The 27,066-nt window shown below is 43.7% G+C and overlaps 1 protein-coding gene across 4 annotated transcripts in view; it reads right to left on the reverse strand.

The window, feature by feature from the left end:
* Positions 1 to 11,045: 11,045 nt before the first annotated feature.
* The window catches only part of PXYLP1 (2-phosphoxylose phosphatase 1), a 58,261-nt gene continuing 42,240 nt past the window's right edge, over positions 11,046 to 27,066 (reverse strand). For 3 of the 4 annotated variants that reach the window (XM_066599047.1, XM_066599038.1, XM_066599056.1), the window contains 5 exons: positions 21,052 to 21,108; positions 17,907 to 18,068; positions 16,296 to 16,422; positions 14,169 to 14,308; positions 11,046 to 12,670 (listed from right to left, as the gene is read on the reverse strand). In XM_066599047.1, the coding sequence (XP_066455144.1) occupies positions 11,739 to 12,670; positions 14,169 to 14,308; positions 16,296 to 16,422; positions 17,907 to 18,068; positions 21,052 to 21,108 (1,418 nt within the window). In that variant the 3' untranslated portion in view covers positions 11,046 to 11,738. Of the gene's footprint in view, positions 12,671 to 14,168; positions 14,309 to 16,295; positions 16,423 to 17,906; positions 18,069 to 21,051; positions 21,109 to 26,395; positions 26,470 to 27,066 lie in introns of those variants that run through there. The other variant, XM_066599066.1, reaches the window with a different exon arrangement.

Genomic DNA, 27,066 nt, shown 5'->3' on the forward strand with positions numbered 1-27,066 from the left:
AGCCTGGTTAATAAACACCTAATGCTCATTAAGATACATCCAACAGTCAAACTACTGTTAGTATGTATGTGTGTGTGTGGGTGCTTCTCATGCTCCGCCCCTGATAACATGCTGGTGACAGCCATCTGAAAGATATCGCTCCTGTGCTTTCATACAGGAGGGAGGTTCACTCACTGAACGGAGGCGAAGCGTGCCAGAGATCTTTCAGCTGCCCACCTCACTTCAGAGTAAACAGGCAGTTGCTCATAAATGAACGACTGCCTGTTTAAAAGGACCGATAGTTAGGCCTCATGTCCACTAGGAAATTCGGGCCCGCGCGGATTCTCCATGCAGAATCCTGCAGCGAGTCCCTCCTTTACCACAGACGTGAGGCCTGGAGAAAAAAAAAAAAAAAAAAAAGCGATTTTACTTACCTGTCCGGACGCTGCGGATCTGCCCTCCGTCGCGGCTGGATCTTCTTTCTTCGGCCTGGCGAATGTGCTCGGCCTGCCGGCAGCGTGCCATGCGCATATGCTGTACACTTTTTTTTTTTTTAACTCCTGCTCTCCCACGTCGGAGAGCAGAAATTCACCTTCGGGTGTGCCGTGGATCCGGACGGCTTCCATGGAAGCCTGCGGGAGCCGTCCGTGCGGAAAAACCGCAGGGAAAAATGACATCCGCAGGCATTTACTTACCTGTGCGTGTCCAATGCATCCCTATGGGTGCGGATCACGCTGCGGGACACCCAAATGGATTTCCTAAATAGATTTATGCAGTGGACATGGTTTTTTACGCAAGTTAAAAACCAAGTAACTCCGACAACTGAGGGGTTCTCATCACTTGCTCTGTTGGGTCCCATGTTTATACGGGGAGACAGTCTTTTGAGTGATTACTTAGGCGATTATTGGCCCATGTAGAAGTATCAACAATCAATTTTTTTTATTATAAAAATAATCAATCAGCTCTGTTGACACAGCTGAAACGTGCTTGTTGATGGTTTCCATATAAGAAAAAGGGAAATTTCTCTACACTGAACCAAGTGAAAATAGTCAGGTTAATAAGAAAGATCAGATGTTACATTTGCTGTCTATAAGGGCTTATTCAGATGACCCTATATCGGCAGGGTTTTCACGACTGGCCGATATATGGCGTCCCTCTGTGCAGGGGGGAGGAGGCTGGAAGAGCCGAGAGCAGTGTACCAAGTCCTGTAACTAAGTTGCAGGACTTAGCTCCGCCCCCTCCCATTGCAAATAGTGGCAGGGAGCGGAGAGGGGGCAGGAGCTCAGTGCACTGCTCCCGGCTCTTCCAGCCTCCTCTTCTTGCACAGAGGGACACCGTATATCGGCCAGGCGTGAAAACCCAGCCGATCTACAGTTGTCTGAAGCAGCCCTAAAGCAAAGTTACTCCACAATGGAGCTTTACTTTCACCTTAATTGTAGCATCACATTGATGAACACTTGAATTGCACAATACAATGAAATTGAAAATGTACCTGTACAAAGCAGACCGAACAAGCCCGCCGATGGCTCTACCCCCCTCGCTGATGGCACTACCCTACTACTTTCACCTGTTTCAGGATACACATCCTCTCTTGTGGAAGTGGACATGATTAGCAGTGAAAGTCTACACAGCTGAATAGCTACTAAACTTCTGGATTAGCGATTAGTCGTAGGCTTTTGGGGCTGCATTCACGCGGGCGAGTGCAATTTTGGTCTATGAAAAACTGATCGATTTCCATGTGATTTCATGCATTTTTTTATCACGTTTTTTCCTGCTCTGCACTTGCTGGTTCTTTTTTTCCCCCTCTAATGTGGACCCCATATTAAACGGTGTTAAAAATGAACTGCACACACGTGAAAATCTCATGGCAGGCAAGTAAGATGTTTTTTTCCATATTCCCACAAAAAAATAATCTTTAGGATCACCTAAAAATAGTCAAAGTTAGAAAAATCGCTGCATGTCCTATCAGTCCAAGGAGCCTATGGAAAGCACTCAGCAAAGATAGGCCATGTCCTATTCTCTGCACGCAGCTTGTAGCACTCGCATGTCCTATCTTTGTTAGGTGCGAGCGAACCATTGGTTCTATTTAGACGTGATCTTTGCGCAGAACGCGCTCGTGTGAAGTAGCCCTCTGAATCAGACAAAACTCGCACAGCAAAGTCATCCATCTAAAATACACCCCAAGTTGCTGCCTATCCTATTTTTTGTGCAATACTTCTTCAAGAATTGCCTATTATGTTCTATGGGAAAGTTAGGAAAAAACAATCGAAAAAAAACACAAAAAAAAACAAAAAACACATGAGAACTACATGGAGAAAAACAACAAACTGGAGCAGGGAAAACGCAGGATAAAAAAGACAAAAAAACCCCAAAAACTTACATTTTCACAAATGTGACAAACGCATGTGAGAAATACATGAAGCTAGCAAGAAAAAAAAAAAAAAAAAAAACGCATAGAAAGTGATCGCTCGCTCTTGTGAATAAAGCCTCAGGGTAGGGAATCTACAGGAAACCTGTTAAGGCTCTCTTTACACTTCCGCTTAAAATCTCTGTTCTGCGGTTCCATCATGGAACAGAAAAACAAACAAATAAAAAAAAATACAGCATACGGGATCCGCAAAATGCCGGAAACAAGGTGCGCCTAACGGAATCCATTGAGTGTCCATGTTGGAGCTCTCTGCTCAGTCTTCTGAAGTTCTACATTGCATTACAGCGAGGGAGACAAGCATTAAACTCTAGTCAATGGAGGTCGTTCAACGCCGTTTGGTTCCATCATAGGAACGGACCCCCTGACCCAGATGTGAAAGCAGCTGGTCTGGATTAACACCAGATTGTACTTGTGTTTCCACAGGATACGAACTCTGTTTACTGGAGGGAGCACAAAGTACTTCAACTCCAGCAACAAACTGGGAGAAGCTAGTTCAAGCACTTCAGCTAAATCGCAGTCATGTACTTTTTTTTTGGGGGGGGGGGGGGGTATTTTCAAAAATCCTGACAATTTTGCAAAATGGCATCAAGAATTGCGACCTGACAAAGTGTGAGTAAGCTCTTACTAAATGAACCCGGTACATATCTGTAGGCAGTATGTTACAGAGCAGGAAGGGGTTAAGCAGACCGATATAGAATTGGAGAGAAGATTCAGAACAGTTTAGAATTTCTGGATTTTGATCCCTGCTCACCGTGGGTTTATCAGTCCCACAAAACTATATACCAATCCGTTCAGCGCCCCCTGCTGCCCGTAGATCGGACTACATTTACCATGTGACAGGTTCCCTTTCAGATGGGCACATTACACTAGATAACACAGACATATTGGGGTCTGTATGCTGGCTGCTGTGATCAAAAAACACAACACACAGTATATGCAGATGTATATATATATATTTTTTTTTAAGTAGTGTGTTTGATTGTATAGTAGCTCTAAAAGGAGTGTAAAGTTTCTCCTTGTGGAGACCACCAAGGTTGGCGCAGAGTCTTATAAATTAGGCAATGCTTCCTGGGAAAAAGAATATATAAACAAGGTAAATAAACGATCATCCTTTAAGAAAGCATGTTCTAGGTGGCGCTAGAGAGCCCAGCTTCTTCTCCCAGGATAGGAGCTCATTTACATACCTGTATAGTAGATACAGCTTTATAAGGAGTGTGGGGTCAGCATTATTAGCTATACTTGTTGTATATGTAACAGACAAGATAAAGCCTTGTAGGCAAAATAAAAAACAAAAACACAACCACAAATGTCTAAAATAAGTCCCATGTACACCAAATACCAATAGTTCTTAAAGGGATTGTAACAGATTAACAACATCTAGTTGCTTTACTCCAGAAACGGCAACAATCTTGCCCATAGGATGTTGTCTGGTGTTACAATGTATCATACCATGGGACAGCTGTTGGGTGCTTGAGTGCCGACTGGCTTCCCAATGACTACTGCCATTATGCTTTCACACAGAAGCAACAGTCGTTCAGTGAATGGAGGCAGAACGGGTCGGAGATCTCTTCCAGCCTCCACTCACATTGAACAGGCAGTTGTCCATTGACTGAGCGACTCCTGTTCATACTGAGCGAGAAGTCGCTAAGTCACTTCATTTCAAAGTGGAAGCGAAGCAAGTAGTGACCACTGAGCAGTTTTTTGTTCCATGCCCCATCGGTGCTCATGTACATGGTGGACGGAAACTACATAAAGACAGAGATCAAGGAGATTTCCGTTTTGTATATTCACCACCATTGGCTCCATCCTGTTTTTTGCCCCCATGCAGTTTTCCGCATAGAAGACAGAAAGCAAAGACAGAACTGATGCTGGACGGCTGAACATAGTCTAAAAAGAGCCTTACTATTTCCAGGAGGCCTCATTCACACAGGCAGTCTCTTAGTTGCATCCGTGAAGAATGAGTCTTGGGACTATGGACGAGAAATCGCTAAATTCACATGAGTCTATCACGTGAAAAATACGCTGCAGCGTGGAATTCTGACGGTTGACATAAATCCACACTTCTAATGATTATATAACAGCAGCAGTCATCTTTTCCGAGCGCCGGACGCAGGTAAACTGCCTCCCTTTCCCTTTTTTCAACTCCAACAGGAGTCTATGGGAGCCTCTAGTATTTACCAGCAAAATATAGGTCAAAACTAGAGATGAGCGAATGTACTCGGTAAAGCACTACTCGTCCGAGTAATGTGCTTTATCCGAGTACCTCCCCGCTCGTCCTGAAAGATTCGGGGAGCGCCGCGGAGCGGGGAGCTGCAGGGGAGAGCGGGGAGGAACGGAGGGGAGATCTCTCTCTCCTTCTCTCCCGCCCGCTCTCCCCTGCTCCCCGCCGCAACTCACCTGTCAGCCGCAGCGGCACCCGAATCTTTCAGGACGAGCGGGGAGGTACTCGGATAAAGCAAATTACTCGGACGAGTAGTGCTTTACCGAGTACGTTCGCTCATCTCTAGTCAAAACCTATCTTTTCACGCAGCGTGAAAAATCGTCCACTGAAAACAGACGCCGATTTTACGTTTTGACGGTGTGATTTTTCCACACACCTGAAAATCGGCCATGCGAATGACTACATTGGAATCCAATGCTTCACATGGTCGTGATTTTTGGCCAATGTTATCGAATGAGGCCTTACGGTTGCAGTAAGGCAATGCAGTATCAATAGGTACTGCTGGAGTGAACATGACACTCCTAGCCGGTCACGATGTAGCAGCATAGAAGCAGATACCATAAAAGGTACATAGTTCTATCCATTGTTGTATGCCGTACACGATTGAGCTCTTCACTTAAATAGCTGCAGTCCTACACAGTTCAGGTTCAGTTTTGAGATTCCCTTTGACTCTACAATAATGTGCCAACAGTGCCCCCAGCTGGCAAGACTGAATACAACACCCACTAGCATAGCTTGGCATGAATGTGACAGCACATAAGCTGCATAAACAAATATTAAACTCTAATAAATCGGAGGCTTAGCTTGTCCTGCATTCTCGTACCGTAAAAGCCAATCCGTCAGTCTTATCTGCTTGGTGCAGCTGAATGCGCACTACTATAATTCTTTATAAGCAGTCATTCCAGGCCGGAGGAGACGCTGGATATATCGTGTTCGCAAATATAACTGCAGACAGCAAGTCCAGAAGAAGTCTGCTCCCCTGAACACAACCATGTCACATATCTACAGCACATTATGTGTTAATGATATCCGTTGTATGTTGCAGTTATACAAGCTTTCAACTTCAGATTTAGGGTCCCTTCATAGGGGTCGTTCCACTTCTGTTTCACTGCAGAAAGTACACAGCTCCGTACTTTGTGCAGTGGCCTGGGTTGGTACTGCAGGCAGAGTCCTATTGAAGTGAATAGGAATAGGAAGCAGCCTGCAGTACCCACCCAGGCCACTGTGCAATGTACAGAGCTGTCTGCTTCCTGCCGCAAAATAGAAAGAAGACAGGCATAACTAATACACTCCATGCAATTACTCATGCACTCAATATGCCATCCACAGCAGTTAAGTGTTAAAACTAGAAGTACTTGTCATTACTAGCTGTTCAATGCTTTCCTTTTAAAGTGCTGGAGCGGGTTGGTCGCCATCTGCTTCCTGCATTGTAGATTACCCTGTACAGAAGGTTTTCCCTGCATATAGTGCATCCCTGAAACACTGTATTGCCTTTCAATACTTTCAGATAAGTAAAAGGCCATACGAGTCTTCTGTTATCTAGCAATACACCGAGTAGCAGCTGGAAGTACCGCATCTACCTGAATGCTCATCTGGATTGAATTCTGAGGACTAGGAAAGTTGGCACAGAGTTTAAAAAGTAGCAGCGAATTTAATAAAAATTAAAAACACACAAAAAGAAACCCCTCCTCCAGAACCGATGCTCCAGTGGACCCCATCGGTTTATGTTTGCATCCTGCTGTACGGCACATGACCACTGTAGCCAATCACTGGCTTCCTGGTACTTCCTAACATGAGGCCACGGATTGGCTGCATAAGTCACATTGTGGTACGGCATCGAGTTGCTCCCAGGGTGAACTTTTTTCTTTTTTAAAGCTCTCAGAAAAATCTTCAAAGGAGTTTCCCAATAACATATTTATCGCCTAGTCACAGCATACGTCAAATGATGGTCCCTATGGAGATAGCCGAGCACTGTGCCACCTTTGCCAGTTCATGGAAGTGTATGGGAGCGGTGGTCATGCATGCAAACCACTGCTTCAGTCACTGAGGGGAATTGGGGACCACCATTCTAATGATCCCTGGGGGTCTCAGCGGTCAGATCTCAAGAAATCATCTGTGAATAGGTGATAAATGTGTTTAGCAGGAAAATCCCTTTAAAAAAAGAACCTGTCAGGTACTACAAGTCCCATAAACTAAAGTTATGGACTCATGAGACAGTGTTACTGAGTCCAGGGATGTGACTTCCATACTTACCTGCCTCAGGTTCCCTCGCTGTCCAGGGTTTGTGCAGGGAGGCAGGGGAGTAGGAAAGTCATGTCCTGGAATCAGTGAACCCTCTTCTACCAGCCTATTACTTTATTAGGCTCCCAGGACCTGACAGGCTCCCTTTAAGACACTGTTCACATGGTGAACGTTCAGCATATATGTTGGGAAAATCTCCCGACACATGCATAAGGCCTTGATGTGTGCAGCCCGAGACTGCTGCAGACACCAGCTCCATGAGGCATGGCTGTAAGACAATGAATGTGATGAACTTTACCTGCTAGGCGCATCTCACGGAAAGGTGGAACCAACTAAACTGTTCGATACAGTAAAAGAAAAAAAGGATGCTGATGCCCAACACCCAAACATATGCCAAAGGGAACTTAAAGCGTAAGGCTTGCTTCACGCACGGGCATAAACGCGCACATTGGCGTGATAGGTGTTGCATTTCTGTGCGAGACTTTTTCAAAAAAATTACTGTATTTTTTGCACACGTCGTGTGTATTTGCGCATGCAGAATACACGCAAGCATGCGCTTATTGATTTCATTGGGCGATGGAGTTCTATTCGTTTAATATGTGCCATGTTCGTCTGCAATACGCACAAAGTATAGAACATGATGCATATTTTTTTGCCCAGCAAATGCATCACGTGAGCGAATATATATATATTATACACACACACACACGTCAATAATAGTTATCTATACACTTTTTAAATTCCGAATTGAATATATGGCAGCAATATGTCGTATTTTATCTCTAATATTTTATCTCACATGATCGCTGAAGCCACCAGGAGAGTAAAATAAAACGGTGGAGGCACGCTTGACTTTTTTGCATCCCTGTTGTTCATGCAGTAGTTTGCTGAGGTCAGAAAGGTCTGGATGCTAATGCTGACCTCTTCGAGGACCTGACTGACTTCAGAAGTCAAACATGGCCTACAGCTAGCTTTGGAGGGCCATACAAATCTAGTAATAGTTTTTATCCAAATATTTTTCTGTCGACGTGTATATACATTTATCAAAGACTGTGTGTGTGTGTATATATATATATACATATATATATATATATATATATATATTATAGATATGTTTGTGTGTGTATATAGACATATACATACACACATGCACATGTACTATGAGATGCAAGTCAATGAAGACAACCAAACAGTCTGATGACCGAGCCCTTTCCAAGCACCGTCCAGATTACAGTAGGTGGTTATGAACTGTTCAGTACAAAGCTGCAACATGTAGGGCAACAAGATGATAGAAGGAGCCGGAGGGCTTCATGAAACATGTGATACCGTATGGATAAAGCACAAACAGACAAGAAGCTTACACCAACAAAGAAAACACAAGCAATCTACTACACTTCTTTACAATTACCTTTGTAGTGATCTAAAGCAAAATAATGCAACCTGACCGCACTGTGTGCCTGTACCCGGCATAAAGAACCGGTAATTAAAGGGATTGCCTGTACCCGGCATATAGAACAGGTAATTAAAGGGATTGCCTGTACCCGGAATATAGAACCGGTAATTAATGGGATTGCCTGTACCCGGAATATAGAACCGGTAATTAATGGGATTGCCTGTACCCGGAATATAGAACCGGTAATTAAAGGGATTGCCTGTACCCGGCATATAAAATCGATAATTAAAGGAACTGCCTGTTTACCGGCATATAGAACGGATAATTAAAGGGATTGCCCGTTTACCGGCATATAGAACCGGTATTAAAGGGATTGCCTGTACCCGGCATATATAACCGATAATTAAAGGGATTGACTGTTTACCGACATATATAACCGGTAATTAAAGGGATTGCCTGTACCCGGCATTTAAAGGGATAGCCTGTACCCGGCATATTTAAAACTGGCAAGTAAAGGGATTGCCTGTACCCGGCATATAGAACCGACAATTAAAAGGGACTACTTGTACCTGGCATATAGAACTGGTAATTAAATGGAATCTGTCTGCTACTTTGAGCCATACAAGGTAAGTTTATTGGCACAAAGTAGGTGATCCGCTGAGTCCGGTCATATAAGTTTTAAGCTCGTCTTCCCCACTGTTTCCCTGGTGTCATCGCTGAAAACACTGACGCCGGATGAAGGGGGGTGAAGGCAAGTATAAGACTTACATCGCCAGACTGAGCTTAGCTTATAGGACTCAAAGTGGCTGACAGGCTCTCTTTAAAGGAGAATGTCTGATTGGTTAGGTCTGCTGACTTTTTTAGCCATCCTCTGAACCACTTGTTGGGTTTGCCTGATAACAGAGGAGGGAATGCAATAACTCTGACATACTTTATTTGCTAAGAAGTAAACCCTCCTCTTTTGTTTCTTCCATCTCTTTCTTCTTATTTTCCCCTTCTGATGTCCAACTACAAGGACCAGCACAACCAGATTGTTGGAATCTCAGAATTAATTCTTCTTTATACTATTTCAGGGACTGTTTTATGGCTATGGTTGTATCATCATTTGAATTAGTGATTATGGTATAGGGGTGCTATGATTTGTATCTATATAACAGTCTACATCTACCTACACAAACTGCTCTACTCTTCTAGGTTTGTTTTAATATAGGGATGTCTCCACTTCCCCGTAAGGTTTTTTTTAAACCTTAATTAGCGCTCATTCACGTTTTGAACGGATCCTTAAAAAAAAAAAAAAAAAAAAGGAACAGAAAGCAAATTAGTTCAAATGGAAACAAAAGAATAACAAAGTTTCAGTTTATTTTTAACAGATCCAGTAGATGGATCCATAAAAGAAAAAGGAAAAGGAAAGTTTCTATCAGTTTGTCTCTGGGTTTTAAGAGAATTGTTTTTTATTCTTTTGCCTTTAGAAACATCCAGTTCCTTGAAAAATGAATCTGTGACACGTCTGCCATCTTCCAAAAGCAGCGCCACTCCTGTCCGTGGGTTGTGTTTGGCATTGCATTTTAGGCCCATTCACTTTAATTGAGCTGAGCTGCAATACCAGACGCAACCCATAGGAAGGCGTATCGCTGATTCTGGAAGAAATCAGACACATTTTTCTAATCCTGGACAACCCCTTTAAATTTAACCTTTTCAGTTCCATACACATCGACTATGTTAAAAAAAAAAAAAAAAAGGTTACACAATTGTTTCTATGTAAAGAAAACCAAAAATCAGATGGAACAGAATTGAACTTGGCATAAGGGGAGCCCAGCAAATCTCACTGAAATCAATGGGACCGTTAGGCTGCGTTCACACGGGCTAAAAAATTGTGCGATTTTGTAGCAATACGACAGCACTACAAAACGCATGTATGTGAAGCCCATGCATTCCTATGGGTTCCCTCACTAGAGATATTTTGTCTGATGCAATGTTGCTTGGAAAAAAAACAAAAAACAGACGCGTCATGCTGAATATTGCTGCGATTTGCGATGTTTTGTAGCGCATGTTTTCCTATGGAGCCTCCTTGTTTATCGCATTGCAAGTACTTGCAATGTACGTGCTATGTGATACATTTTTAACATTAGAAACTCCTAACTCTCTCACAACTTAATCGCATGAGAAAATCTTGGCTAGCAGCAACGCGATGGGATATTTCTCCCAAAATGCATTTTTATAGCAGCGATATCACTGTCACCCGTGTAACAGAGGCTTTAATGGACCCACTACCTGTTTTCAGCTTTTTCACGAGAATGCAAAAAAGAAAACTGACCAAAACTCAACTAAATTGATTCTAAGAACGTTGAAGTAGAAGCTGTATGCTCTCCCTGTACAATTGCATTTGCACTTTACATTTAGTATTCTGCTTTTTTCCTAGCAGAAAAATATCTACAGTTTTCAGTTGTTTTTTTTTGAGTTTTGCAGATTTTTTTTTGCCCTGACAAACTGATGGACGCCATGCTGGAGCCCACTAGAAGGCTAGGGGTCGATCGGACACATCTAGCCGAGAGCTGTGGCTTCCATTATAAATGGTAGCCATGACAATAATCTGAACCTAGACATAAGTGAAAGGAGCAGAGCTGTTCTGGCAAAAGACCTCTGACTGCGGCGCTATGCTACACAAATTAACGGTCTTCAATTTCAGGACCAGGAAATATACATAGGGGGTCTTTTTAAAATTTTCTCATCTTCATAATCTTTACATTTTCATCAAGTAACACAGAACACGAAAGAGGCAAATAGGTGGCAAATACATTCTTTGCTAAATTCGCTCAAAACCTGGAAAGAAAACAAAAACAAAAAAAAAAAAAAACAAAAACAGGTGTGACTGCAGTTGGAGGCCCGATGCTTCTTCTTTCTCCATGCTGAGCTCTCATGGGTCATATACTTCATGTGGTACTTACACCGGAGAAGTACTGTAGCTGTTCCTGCTCCACCTTATGACACGGGGTGTGTGGTCCGGCTATAAAGAACCGCTATTAAGTTGTCAGATAAAGAAATTAATCACTGACCACATTTTTCCTTCTGTGTCACAGGCGAAAATAGCAAAGGGCAAAGACCCTGCAGGGAACCGGCCAGATCTGATATGGAGAGGTAAAATTGCAGTCACATCTGAAATTTCAGCTCTTGAATGGAGCCAGGCTTTTCGGCACAGAAGAAATAGCAGTTAATGTAACACAATCCAACCTGCCTTCTTGCCTTACATAGAAGGCTGTCCGCCTTTTCATTAATCACTGGAGCTAACAGGACGGTGGAAGAAATCTGCATGGCAGACACACTGCTCGGTTGGCAGCTTCCATGTGGTCCTTGCTGTCAACATACACTGCGCAGACTGCTTGATGGTGACTTATTTGCACAGTTACTGAACCAAGAGGAATGTCTCCCGTTGTTGATGCTACAATGAATTAATAAGGCTTCTTGTCGTGTATTCCGCTCTAAAACGACCTTTGATGACATGCATCGTAATAACTAGTACTGTTCAGGGCCGAGAACATGCCTTTCTTCACAAAGTTGACAAACTTTGACAGAGGACATAGAGGCTGGTTTGAGCGCCTTTCGTGTTCTCTACAGAAAGAAGTCTGAAAAGTGACATCCTCCCCATTGTATAGGATTCGGACATAGTGTTCTTTTTCTTGGTCAGTTTTTTGCCACAGCTCAAATACTAAGCGTGCGCCAAACCTAGGGAACCTAGCCTCCGTGAGACCGATGGCACTAAGGACTGGTGAGAGAGTCACGTCATGGGCAGAGTATAAGGCAAACACTTCGGCCTTTTTGCCTTCCGACATCCGTTGCATTCGGCTGACGGTCTGGTTTATCAGGGGGTAAGTTGCCAATAGTGCATACTTATAATAGAGCTGCTTCTCGTGTCTCTCCCGCTCATCTTCAATCTGATGTGCCTTAATGACTTTAAAGTGTTCGATGTCTATACAACCGTTCTTGGAACATGGGAATGTAACGTTGTGGCAAAAATGACATAGCAATGAGTCAATGGGATTGGAGGCTCTTAAGAGCCGAGTGGGGACCCCAACCACTTTGGCCATGTCAACGTAGGTCTTTTCTAGCTGGACGTTTTTAATCCTATAGCTATATTGGCGACGCTGCTCTTCTTCGAGGTAGTGGTTCCTCAGGGGACAGTCACAGTGGCTGGAGCAGAATATACTGCTCCATTGGTGTCTAATGCTTATCTTCTTCCAGTCAAACCCAGGCAGGAAGCTGTAGAGTAAGGCCAGCCCACTCTGCAGCGTCCGGCTTTTTCCAGTGGATTCAATGTAAAGCTGCTTTGCTGTCCAGTCATTCGATAGAAGTTTATGTTTCTTCAAGTAATTTTCCCTTAGAATCTGTCCATTATACAAATGCTGCACAACACCTGCATCACAGTGAAAGAATAGGGATCAGTGATGACATTCAAGTCATTAGTATGTAGTAGAATATACGGAATGCAGAGTACGTCATATCATTGCCACCCAACTAATGCAGTCAGGGGTGTCCAACTCATTTTGTAAGGGGACACATCAAGATTATCAACCTTCAAAGGGCTGTTTATAAGGGCTCATTCACACGGGTGTATTTGCACTCCATATTACTCACATACATATTTATGCAGGTAATATGGATAGTTTAAACACCAGTGATTTGTACTAGGTTATTCAGACGTGCATTTTTTACGCACACGGGAAAAAATAAAATAAAATTGCAGCATGTCCTATCTTGGTCCATATTATGGGCGAAAATTGCCCTTTAAAGTTAATGGGATCCCAGTGAATATTTAAGATACATTCGTATTTATGCATGAAGGTACAAGAAATCTACGAAACCTTATTTTGTACACCTAAAAAATGCAGTAAATGACCGCGCAACCCCCCCCCCCCAAAAAAAACAAACAAAAAAACACAAGGTTGAAACATGCACAGTTTTAGTCCAAGATGACTGCACATTTCACAGACCAAAACCGCATACGCCCATGTGAAAGAGCCCTAAATGTATCTACTCTATGCACCGCAATGGTATTTCTCCCCTTCGGCCTTTTTAGCACTGAGCTTCCTACCTTGGAGGATGGCTAGGGTGCCTGGGTGGGGCTGGCAGAGCTGTGGAGGAGCTCAGAATCCAATATGGCACTTGCTCGCTGTGCTGGAGCCGACCCCGCTGCCCAGTGCTGGCTGTGTCTTCTGGGGAAAAAGTGTTGGTCTGGACCTTGTAGCGGGCCACATAAAATGATGTTGTGGGACGGGTTCGACCCACGGAGCTTGAGTTAGATTACACAAGGGACATAAAGGCTACAGATTTTCCATGCCAAATATCTGCAGCATTTGCAGAATGAGGCATGTAGATCAGATTTAAGAAATCTCATTCACAAGGTGCAGAAAAAAGTCCCCCATGTTCGCTGTTCATTGCCAAATGCCACAATATTTATTATTCCGCTTGAGTTGATCGTCAAGCTGGCTGGCCTCCATATTATGCAGCCCCTAACAGCGTGGCAGAGTGCACTGATCACTTTAATAATCTTTCTTCTTGTGTTTTTGCTTCCTTGATGCTCCATGATAGATGGAAACCTTCCTGGTATTTGCAAGAGGTGTTTACAGTCGAGAAAAAAAAAAATTTTCCTAAAAGCATGGGCTGAACTTCTACTCGCCCTGCTGATGTGTGACCATTGCAGATCATTGAACTCCACGTCGGTTCCGCAGAGGCCAGTGATTGACTACCCGGAAGCGGACTGAGACCAGAGCAGTGGGGAATCAGAGTACCCAGGACATCAATAGCATGACTACAAGCAAGTAGGTTTTTATTTAGCCTGGCCCGCACTTTTAGGGATCCCCTCCCCCCCCCCCCATCAGACAACCAATTTACGGTCACATAAGCACGTATACCTGTTTGGGTTAATTCTCCCATCTCACACAGTGAATGGCTGGGAAACCGTGGCAGGCTGCTCAATGTACCATCCATCTGGGATCCTGATCCTTTTGTCATATGACTTATAAAATTTGCCAAGTTTGGATGTGAGGGGTTCCTATAGAATGTAAAGAGAACAATAAGCAACAGATAAGGGATGTTTACCAAATAACAGCGGAAGGTCACACCCCAACTTTGTGCATAACCATCATAAAAACGGAGGGAAAAAAAAGACAAAGCAAACAAACAAAAAACAACAAAACAAACATGATCTTTTAACATGGATGTAACGAACGTATGCTGTGCCTGTGGTGAGATGTGGCCCTGAACTAAGGGTGCTTCGCCCGGCCGTTGTGTTGCTGGGTCACTTCGCTTGCAGATCTTGCAATGGATTTCATCTACTTTGCTCAATATTTTTATTGTTTTTTTGTTTGTTTCCTATTATTATTTTGTTGGTTTTAGGCTTATAGATTTCAAAAATAGCAATCAGATATATCAAGTGTACAATATAACTATGCAGAATTATGTAGAAAAGTTGGTCTGAAGTGCTGTCCCCTAGGGGGTTTCATAACAGGCAGTGGACAGTAAGTGATCTCTTACTGGAGATGGCACAATGGCAGAACAGAAAGTGTAGGAAGGGGTTGAGTCATCTTGCTCACTTAAGTCTATGAGCGCAGTGGGGATGTGGGAGGAGGACAGACAAGCAGAAACACACACAGATGTACTGCTATAGCTAATGAGGAGTTATTTACTACTGTTTATTCATATCTCCACTGCTCAGACTGCCTAAAAACACAAAGAGACCTATCATCATAATCTGTTAGAATTTGTACCGTAGTTCTGTGCTTCAGTGAATAGAACCCAGCATAAGAGCCAAGATTCCTCCTAGTTCTGGGAGACTCAAATTTCAAATATATAGGCTGAAAAGGGGATGAAATGTGGGAAAATGCAGAATACAAATCATATAATGACCAGAAAGTGTTATTTTTCATTTACACAGACACTGCATTCTGAATAGTCAGCTGAAACGTATATTTAAGGGCTCTTTTCCCAGGAGCGTATATCGGCCGGCCGATATACGCCGTCATCTGGGGCGTAGAAGCTTGTGAACGGGCACACAAATCTAACGTTTGGGCCTCCGTTCACATGGCATGGGCCCTGGCGCATATGCGCCGAGGTCACCATGCCGTCGCCCCTTCCCCTCCCTTCCCACCGCTCATTCTTTGCAATGGGAGGGACGGGGCAGAGGTAAGCGCTGTTCCGTCCGGCCTTCTCCCATTGATGGCTATGGACTAGGGGTGAGGAGAGCGTAGCTCTGTCCCCATCGCAACCCTTGTCCATAGCGAGCAATGGGAGGAGGCGGGACTGGCCAGTGCTTGGCTCTGCCCCTGTCCCACCCCCTCCCATTGCAAAGAACGAGCAGAGAGGAGAGCACAGAGGTAAGCCTGCACGGGGGAAGGAGAGTAGGGGGAGGGAGTTTAGCAGCCCCACTCCCAAATGGAAGTTTAGCACCCCCGGGCCCAAAAGATAGAAGTTCCAGGACTATCTTTTGGGCCTGACGTGAAAACACTTTTACGTCTCAGGAATATGGCCATGTGATCTAATGCATTGGAATCTAATGCATCAGATTACAGTGGATATCGGCTGGATGTGAAAATGGCCGCCTGATATACGCTCGTGGGAAAGAGGCCTGGGTTAGAATTTCTTAATAGGGAATTTCTTAAAAGGGAATTTCCCACTAAAACAGAACAGGAGATAAATGTATGACCACTGAAGATCCGATCCCTGGGACCGACAAAAATCACAAGAATGGAGCCCCCAAGTGAAAGAAGAAGTGATGTGCAGGTGTGACTGCTGCACTTACGGTGTATGGTGACAGCCAAGCACTAAGTCAGTCCCATAGGAGTGCTCACTGCCGTTTCAGTCACTAGGGGAACTCCGGGTGTACCGTTCTCATGATCCGTGGAGGTCCCTGCAGTCAGGCCACCAGCAGTCATACATTTATCACCTATCCTGTGGGTAGGTGATAAGTGTATTTAGTGGGCAGACCCCTTTGAGAAACAATAAAAGGCCAGCACAACTAATTTTAAGAACCAGCACTATACCTGACTGGGTCCAGCACACAGTTTATATCAGGTCTCTTGGTTTTCGGAATAGCATACAGTGGATACCTATCTCCATGACGGATCATCACTTGGACGGACAACAGTTTAAAGTTAGGAGGTGCATGGCCTGGAATCACGGAATAGTGCGATTAATATCACATATTCATATTGCAATAATTTTAGAAGACAAAGTATTACATCATTGGAATTTCAAATGTCTTAAACCTCATCCAGAAAAAAAAGTGTATATAAACATAGGTAAGGTAGAGCTAAATGTACTTTTATTCCACTGGTATATGTTATATTGGCCAGTACAGCACTACTACACAGTATAGAAATTCTACAAGTGACGGACATTTCTATAAGTAGAGCTGTATAAGCTCTCTTGATGAACATTACTGCAACTAGTAAGCACATTATCATACCTCATCATCCTGTAATGTGTAAGTCTGGGTCCACACAGGCCGATTTCCAGCGGAATGTCCGCAGTCGGCATTCTACAGCAGATCAGTTGCAAAAAGCCTGACTGCAAACTCGCACCATTTGGTGCGGGTTTTAACGTGAATTCCTGTGTAGAATTCACCCGCTCACTGAAAAGAGGTGAATTCCGCAGCGGAAACCGCATTAAAAAAAAAAAAAAAAAAAAAAAATCATTGGCTCGTTCGCTTACCTTCATTCGTTCGTTCAAATTGTTTTTATTTGCTATATAAGTGAATGAGAACAACTGAATAAGCGCTATTTAAACTGATGTATTTGCCTGTGTAAACAGATTGCACAAGCTAACTCTGATGTCCTTTGCTTGTTCGCTCATTCAAGCCATAATAGTTAGGCAACAGAAGGCTCCTTTTACCCCTAACTTGTGATGCACATATTTCGATAGGATAAAACTGGCTTCACACAGGTGAGCGCGATATAGGCTGTGAATAACGTCCCTGTATCGCGCTCCCCGCCATTTAAATTCCCTGCAGATGCAAGGCGTTTTTAGGTCAAAACCACTTTGCATCACTTCAGGGATGTTGAGATTCCCCGCCGAGGCTGTCAGCCGCAGCGGAGGATCATGGAGTTTCTCCCACTGTTTTCAACAGGACACCTCGCATAGCGTGCACCTAGCACATGGTGCGATGCGGCCACCAGCCCTATTGGAAACAATGGGCAATGCGATGCGAGGGCACATAGAAAAATAGAACATGCGATTTGTTTCTTGTGTCACGTCACATCCCGGTGCCATGCAGGAAAACATCACGCACGTGTAGGACTCCATTCATGGGTTCATATTTCTGCGAGTCTCGCAAAGCACAAATCTCGTGCGATTTTTTTCGCCCGCGTGAAGGCAGCCGAAGTGTCTAACAGACAGTTGTGGCCCATATAGATTTCAGGTGAAGGGGAAAAACTGGATGGGTTTAAAATATCTTAACCGGTCAGATCCTTGTACTCCCAATGTGCCCACACGTATCGGATTGTCATCAGGTCCTATTTTAATTAATATGATTTGCTAACAATATCTAATATAAAGTATCCAAAACACAAGTTGTGGTGTATTTGCTCTGTACATTAGCATTGCAGATGACTTTATGCAGAAGTATTGGTATTATTGGGGCTGTGGTACGTTACCTTCCATACTGTGCTCGGCTACTCCAGGGATATTGCAGTACAGGTTAGCCTCATACAGTGGATCAGGTGCAGAAGGCTCTGTCAGCAGGTCAGGCATTATTCTTTTACGACTTTTGGCAGGGAGCACTTCTTCACTCTCAGAAACCGCGGGTAGGAGCCGAACTGAGAGCAAAAGTAATTAAATGTAGAATTTGAGAGAACGCCAACAACCCCATAACATACATATAGGTCTGGTAAATCAGTACACAAGGGGTTACAGCACAATCCCTTCATTTAATGCAAATATACTTGTCTTCACTTAAAAAGTGTTATAATAAATGCCTGGTGTCAGAACAATGTGTTTAGCAATTCATAAATCAAACTGGGGCCAGGCTCCGGATTCATAATGCTTCACAGGCCTGTCCACTTGGCACACAACCCACAGCATTATCCCTTCTTGTCACTACAAACGGCCATTTGGCTTGCAGTGAAGGCTTTACCAATTTTTCTTAATTGTGCTTCTATATATAAAATACTGGCCAGTTGGGTTCTGGGGCCACAATAATGACTACTTCCCATTAGAGAGCTTCAATCATGGTAAAGTACAAGCATCGGCCGCAGGAAATATTACACAGTCAATGTAAAACAAAAAATTGTTCATAGTCCAATTTCACCCAGAGCTGCATTCACAATTCTGCACCTTTCTGGGCTAACATCTCTCAGCGATTCATGCTGAATTGAATGCATCATGCTTAGCTGACTGGCATGGCAGTAAGTGTATACTAGTCACAGGGTGTATTCATCATTGCATTCAGAGCATGCAAACACAGAAACTGTAGTACTGGGCAGTGGCTGCTGTTAGCGGTCTCCCTCCCACTACTGGTTGGCTGCACTCCCCACTTCTGTGATATCACAACCACTGACGTGTGTGGGGATTAATCCTCTGAAGGAGGCATGTGCTGAGTGCATCATACAGGTCACAGGATTACAAAAGTGTGTTTGCCTTTAGAGGATATAGGCCCATTTACACGCAACAATTATTGGTTAAAATTTGTTGAAACAAACGAAGGTGAGCGATAATCGATACGTGTAAACGTGAAGCTATCGTGCACTAGTCGTTCACTAGTCATTTATCACGGAGTTCAGCCTGCATAAAAATAGTCGTTAGTTTTAAAATCAGTTTGTTTGTCATTAGGTTTAAATGGCAGTTGTTTGAATAACTAGAGGAGAGGGATGATTATTTGCACAGCTAAACACAATGATGCAGAAGACAATGGCTTTTTCTTTGCATTATTAAAAACCTCCTGCCAAGAGATTCCTCGCATAAACACACACCCACCTGAGCAAACATATACAGTGTTTACATAGCTAATGAGGGAAATAGCGAGGATTGTAAATTATTAAAGGTCCAGTGAGCACACTTGTCAGGGGGAGGGTCAATGGTAGTGATGTCAGGGAAGATGGGGGGAGTACAGCCAACCAGGAGAGAGCCAACAGCAGTCGTTGCCCAGTACCACAGTCCTGGTTTTTAGGTTTCCCCACGCTCCAAGCATGCTCTGAGTGCAATGATGAATATACCCTATATAAGAGTGGTCTGCAAATCATGTCCTATGAGGAACAGTTAAAGGATCTGGGAATGTTTAGCTTGCAAAAATGAAGGTTGAGCGGAGACTTAATAGCTGTCTACAAATATCTGAAGGGCTGTCACAGTGCAGAGGGATCAGCCCTATTCTCATTTGTACAAGGAAAGATAGAAGCAATGGGATGAAACTGAAAGGGAGGAGACACGGATTAGATATTTGACAGTGAGGGTGATCAATGAGTGCAACAGGTTACCACGGGAGGTGGCGAGTTCTGCTTCAATGGAAGTGTTCAAACAGATTGGACAGACCTGGGCTGATTTAGTGATCCTACATTGAGAAGGGGGTTGGACCCGATGACCCTGGAGGTCCCTTCCAACTCTACCATTCTATGATTATTACTATTTTCTAGGTAGATAGAGCAGCAGCTTGCACAATACCAATAGTAATCACCAGAACGGTGACTGCCGGATTAGGCTGTAACTCAGGATCAGTACAAGATGACTAATGTAACGTATTTACTAAATTACTTAACTGTACAATGTAGAGCATAGTTTCTCAAGGTTTCCGAATGTGAAGTAGAGGATTGTGGTTGAGCCCACCGATTTTTGTCGTACTGGTTGATCATCTAACATCTATGAGCCATCTTTAACGGGATTTGAATACGACTAGCAAATGTGAACATAGCCTTAACTGAGCCCATTTGGTAGAGGAGCCAAAGATGCCTGTGAAAGCATTGTGAACTGGGTATCCCGTAGACCGGAGACTAAGGGTGGCCATGCACATTAGCTGTAAATCGGCAAAACCGGCTAAATTTTGGTGGGTTAATCAGCCAATCTACTGTGTATAAGGGCCTCCTTTCTCTCCCCAAAGGCAGATGTCGGGGATATAAGGATCAGGCAGTTGTACTCCAACTGCCCAATCCTTTTGTTCTCGTAGAGATAAGCCGCCGTTTGGAGGTGCTACCAGCAGTTTTCGATTGTCTCTATATTGAAGCCAATGGTGCAGTTGTATGGCAGTGTTGGGCGAGATAGTGGTCAGCTGATTGAGTGTACGGCCACCATAATACTCCTAGGGTACATGTATTACTACAGTGTAGAGGATATCCTGAAGTAAGATGTTCCAATGTAAATCTATGCTTGATACCAATCTGCCTATAAGCCCCGGGTATCTGTGAACCTATGAATAGCTGCTCTACACATAATTATACACATTTTTCAGCCTTCTAAAATACATTAAAAAGACAAGGCTCCCAGCTGCTCTGGCCATTTGTACTGTAATTTCTAGGGTGTGGACGGCCCAGAATTACAAGTCTGTTATATCCTGCGGTGCGCTCTCCAATTTCTCTGGCCTCGGAGCACCGCTCTCCTATTGCACCCTGGTGTATACAGAGTTCACCACAATGTATTAAGGTAGCTTGGAAACAAAATGTGTTTACTTTAATTACTATCATTAAATCATAGAGGACATTACTGAGCGCAGCTACTGCAAACACACTAGTTTTATATAGAGAACGGAATTAACTCTGTGTTTGTGGTTGCAGGATCTGATGGGGAATATACAGTGTGCCCCTCATTGTACATTACCTGGGAGGAGATTGGCCTGCGTCTTAAGCTGCATACCGACAGGTAGCCATCTGGAGACTAGAGACAAGGACATAGAAGACAGTGGTTAGAATATGAACAAACAATAGGAATTCCATATAACGTAATCTCTCATCGGGATTTTCGGTCTGACGCTGCCAACGGGGTGCCCACAGTCATCTTCAGCACCCACGGTCATACATCTTTGTGCAAAATGGTAAATAGTTCTTGAGCCTAAAACTTAAGATTCATCTTAGGCACCTTCTATGTTAGAGGTGTCGCTCACTTTTACCGACCGCCTTATGGTTTACCTTCAAAGGGCCGTTTACATGGAGTCATTAATATGGGCATATTTGTGCTTCGTATTACATACATATTTTTATGCATGTAATATGGACAGCTTAAACCCCATTGATTTGTATTTGGGGGTTCAGACGTGTTTTTTCACGTCTGTATTTAAGGCGCATCAAGAAAAAACAAAATTGCAGCATGTCCCATTTTGAAGAACAAACAGTCGGGAGCACGAGGTTATTTTGTGAAAGTATTCTGCTTTTATTCTGTAGTGCTTGCTTCAGGATATACATCGGAGCCGGAGTACGCGTTTCTGTTCAGACAGAACCTTGGTCACCTCATATCTCTAGTCATTCAGGAACTCCAAAACAGTTCCTAATACATTTCTGCCAGTAAAAAATTCCAAGTTGGGCAGATTCTGGGGTCCATTGTGCTCAGGGGGGTCCCAATGCTCTACGGAGCACTACAAAAAGCTTGAGCTAAAAACAAACTGTTCCCCTTCCTCCTCTCTGACCGCAACTCTTTTCACCAGATGATAAAGTACCTGTGTGAGGGCTTGCTTTCGATGGGGGATAAGCTGTACTTATAATGTGCTGTAGAAATTTCATTACATTTTTTTGGGAGGGGGGGGGGGGGGGAGGTAGTGGGGGGGAAAAAAAATATCCCAAAATGTTGCCATTGGCTTTGGGTTTTGTTTTTACAGTTCACCATTTGGTAAATATAACAAAATAACTTTCTTATCTGGATCAGCACGATTACTGGGAAACAGATTTTCAGAGATTTAAAAAAAAAAATTTTTTGCAAACAAAAAAAACAAACAGACCCGTTTTTAAAGTAAAAAACAATTGGCCGCATTCTAAGACCCATAACACTTTTATTTTTCTGATAACACATTTTTCCGAGAGTTTGTTTTTGGTGGCAAAAGTTGTAGTTTTTATAGCTACCATTTTCATATAGACGTGACTTTCAGAGTGCTTTTTATTGCATTCTTTGGAAGGCAAACAACAACAACAAAAAAAAGTAGTAATTACAACATTAATTTTTTAAAACTATTTTTACAGAGTTCACCAAGATAAATAACAATATTTTCACTGTCTGGGTCATTGAAGCTGCGATAGTTCAACAGCTAGAATAGTGCACTGCATTACTTATATACTGCATTCTATTATGTATATTATAACAGCCTATTAGGCTCTGCAGGAGGCAGGGGCTAATAGGCTGAGTTATATGGCAGACATGAAGGTCTTTGTCAGGGCTTCCAGCTGCCATGATTACCCATTGGTAACCCTGCGATCACTTTATGTGGTGCTGATGGATGATAGGAGGAAAGGGGAAGAATGATTGTGTTAACGATTGGTCATTCTCAAAAATCAGAAAATCTTTGTGCACAGCGGAAAGGAGCGCTGACTTACATGGTCATTGTTGGTCAGTGGTCGTTAGCATGGGCAGATTATCCTCTGTTCACATTTGTGTCGTAGTTTCCATTTATAATGGAAACCATGATGCCAATGTCTGATTGACCCCCCTGACAGCTAATCAGGTCCATCAGGTTCCCCCAAGGTTTCTAAACTTTTGGTTTCCATGCAGCACTACTATTTTTCCCATCAAGTGTTGCAGAATCTTCTCCTACACAGATGTGAACACATTACATGTATCCATTATTCTAATGTTATGTGTTTAAAAGCTTCTGTTTATCCTTGAATAAAAATGGTTATTTATACTTAAAATCTTATTTGGAAAACAATTAAAAAAGGGATTGTTTCCTCCTTGTAAACACCCTTCCAAATGAAGGTTCAGTAGTGCCCTATAGTCCAGCATGCCTTAAGGCCCATTTAGACAACGATTATCGCTCACAATTGGCTCCAAAGCCATCTTTTGAGCGATCATCATTGTGTGTACCTGCACTGACCGTGTATAACAGCTGGGCGCTCTGAGCGGGGGACAGCTGGATGCAGAATATTCATCACAAAATGAATGAGAATTACTTCGGCCTCCTGTCCATGGGCGATTCTGCATTGCGTTATCCGTGGCGATAATCTATATGCGGGTAATGCAATGAACGATTTCCATAAGATAACTATGGAAAGTGCAGCCTGCTGTACACGAGCGGAAATCCACCGCGATTTTCTTGCAATGAACCTATAATAATGATAGGTTCAATGCGGAAAATCATGGTGACTTTAGTGTTCGCCGCCGCGGAAATCCGTGGCCTTAAAACGCAACGCCCGTGGACAGGTGGCCCTAGCGCGCATTCACATGGGTGCATTTTCTGTCTGTGTGCTGTCCATACATTTCAAGGGCAGCACATGGACCCATTACAGCCTGTGAGTCTATTCACATGCGCGAGTCCAAGTCTTCATACGTACCGATGGACCGTTTTAAAGTGAAAGCAAAAAAAAATCATAGTAAATCCTATTCTGGTCCATGTCACAGATGAGAATCTGACATGCAATGTCCATTGCCCAGGACTATTGGACAGCACAAGGACATGCATTCATGTTCAATTATCTCAGGTGCAACTTGAAAACAACTGTCAGAAATCTGTTCATGTGACACCGGCCTATGGCATTTAATTGCTGAATCCGTGGTCAGTATCTGCATAGAGGTTGCGCAGCAAATGGCACTCACGGAAACAAATTACATATTCTGCGAGAGTAGGAAAAAATAATCACAGCATTCTCTATTTTGCTGCGGATGGCCTCCATTGAAGTCAATGGAGACCGTCCGACCCGCAGCCCATCCACAATTCACATTCTGGATGATCTGCACGAAATTGTGGTTTATAAACATTGTTTTATATGTGAGATTGCTAAAAAGGCGACCAAATGATGAATTTAGAGCAATGGTTTGTCTTTAATCCCTGTTAGGTTGCTAATATGAATACCTGCTCGTGTAAATGGCCCTATATGCTGTATACACACGAGTGCACAGATGTACATTATTTTATATGTATCTGAGTATATGACTGTCCAGTTGAGAGAACAAATCCCATGTTCTATGCACCATCGGTTGAAAGTTTTTGCGCACCTCAATTTTTCCACTTCCTTTTGACATTGACACAGTTCAAGTCCTGCAAGTAATGTGAAATTGTACAAAGCTCCAAAAGTAATTTAAAAACAGAAATGATAAAATTTTCACCAGAAAAAGCGACAATAGTGTGAATTTTTGATTTTAACCAAAGGGCTTTTTCAGGGAACACATAAAGGACAGCTACTCTGCAGTGCAGAAAGGAAATTATGGTTTGAAATTGGATGCACGCTATTCCGACAGGTGTCTCAACTTTTGTAGATTACTTTCAAAGTTTCTGATTCTGTATAACCGATATTACAATAGATTGCATTACAACACCCTCTAGGGCAGGACTTGGACAGTTTTGCTCCTCAGGACAGAACACATTGCTATCATAATGGCAAGAAAAGGGCAATTAACTAAAGAAGACAGACAGAAAAATGTTCACCCTTAGAAGTTTAGGTCTCTCGGTACAGAGAAATTGCCAAAAAAGGCAAAGTGGCAGTCAGTACAGCTTCCAATACCATCAAAAGGCTCTTAGAAACTGGAGGAAACTCACAGGAAGGAGGTCTGGAGACCAAAGGCCACTGCAAAAATCAGAGGACAAGCAAATAATCTTCAAGCACAGCTTAATGCAGCTAAAAGTAAACAAGCTTCCATTTGAGCTGTAAAGAGAAGACTTCTATCTGCAGATCTTACAAGTAGAGGATCAGTAAGAAAGCCACTGCTAAGATTGTAAAATAATAGTAAAAGAAAAGAAAAAAAAAAAAACTTCCCTGGGCCAAGCAGCACCTCCAATGGACTAATGAAAAGTGGAAGAAGCTCTTACGGACTGATGAATCAAAATTTGACATCTTTGGTAAATCATGCACGTTTTTTTATGCTGTCAAGGAGATGAAAGAATGCTTCCCGAGTGTGACACCAACTGTTAAACATGGAGGAAAGTGCGTGATGGTCTGTGGCTCTTTTGCTGGGTCCAGAGTGGTACTGGTGTATTATGTTGCCACCGGAAGTAAGGGGTGGCGACATAATACACCTGTCAAAAACAATAATACACCTGTCACTGTTTTACGCCCCCAGCTTCTGATTGGCTGGGGGAGGAGGACTGTGGCGAGGCTGGGAGCACCGGCCTTGCCATAAAGAAAAGTGGCGAGTGGTGTTGTGCCGAGGCTGGGAGCAGCTGTGCGGGCACAGAGTGGAGGACTACGGCGATGCTGTGGCCAGCGGCGCCGGCATACAGGACAGTGGTGAGTGCCGCTCTGCGCCGAGGCTGCGAACTGCAGTGCCAGCACTGAGGACAGCGGCGAGTGCCATTTGGAGGAGCTGCGGCGGCAGAGCACAGCTTCCAGAGGCTGAGGCGCCAGAGGACAGAGCAGAGGCTGAGAGCGGTTGCCTCTGAAATCCCCCATGTGGAGTTACGCACGCCATGAGCAGACAGCGGGCACAGTAGGAGCGGCGCCAGCAGAGAGACAGCGGAGCACAATTGTGAGTGAGCCGCATGCCACATAGCACACAGCCAGCGACCGGCAAGGAACGCAGACCCGGCGGCCAGCAGCGCTCACTGACTGATAGCTGAAGCATGTGCATGTAGTTTTGTCAGCTGTAGCCGGTTAGGGTGAGGGGTTACTTTTCCGGTTAGTCTTAGCTTATTCGCTGTAAATTATGCCATGTTACAGCAAATAAGCTAAGCCTAATAGGAAAAATAACCCCTCACGCTAACCGGGAACGGCAGGCAAAACTAAATCCACACACTGCTACCACCCTCAAGCATTGAGCCAATCGGGAGCTGGGGGTGTGACAGGGAAGTTCCTTCTGTGAAAACCCATAGCTTCCGGTGGCGTCAAGAAACACTAATACCATCCAGAGTTGGCAACTGGCATATTGGATAAAAAAGGCTACCTGAGCATTTTTAAATACCCTCTGGTGTACTTCTATTTGGTCAAAGCTAAGTATGTTTTGGACCATTGTCTTGCTGTAATATGAATCTATGTCAGAACTATTTAAAGGGGTCCGGTCATTAAAAAAGAAAAAAAGATTTTATACTTGCCTTTTCCTCCCCGTCAGTCTTCTGACCAGATCTTCACCTCCCCTATCTTCTCCTGGCTCCTGCAGTTCCCCGGGTCACATCACCTCCAGCCGCCCGGGGCCTCTTCTTTCTGCGATGAAGCATACAAAGCTGGCATTCTTCTTCCTGCAGGTCAGTGTACATTACGTCAATAGGGATATAGCATTCACTGTCTAGCAGGGAATGCCGAATCCTCTGCAGCTAGCTTTAGTGTGCAGGCGCAGGGTATGCTGCTACTGTTCATATAGTATGTATAGCGGCGAGAGCCTGTGCCTGCGAGCTAAAGCAGGCTGCCGATTCAGCATTCCCTGCTTGACAGTGAATGCTATGTCACTAGTGACAGAGTACACTGACCTGCAGGAAGCAGAAAGCTGAGAATGTAAGCTACGTAAGAGGATTCGGAGGTCTGGAAGTGTCGTGACCCGGGGGACTGGAGGAGCCAGCAGAAGATGCGGGACGAAGACTGCCTGGGGAGGAATAGGCAAGTATCGAATATATATTTTTTTTCATGTCAGAACCCCTTTAAGACGAGTAGACTTCAAAGAATGGAATGGCTTGCACAGTCTCCAGACTTAAACCCCATAGAGCTTGTTTGGGATGAACTGGATAGAAGGGCGAAAGCAAAGCAACCTACAAGTGCAGCACATTTGTGG

This window comes from Eleutherodactylus coqui, chromosome 1 (assembly GCF_035609145.1).
Source record: "Eleutherodactylus coqui strain aEleCoq1 chromosome 1, aEleCoq1.hap1, whole genome shotgun sequence".
NCBI classification, from domain to species: domain Eukaryota; kingdom Metazoa; phylum Chordata; class Amphibia; order Anura; family Eleutherodactylidae; genus Eleutherodactylus; species Eleutherodactylus coqui.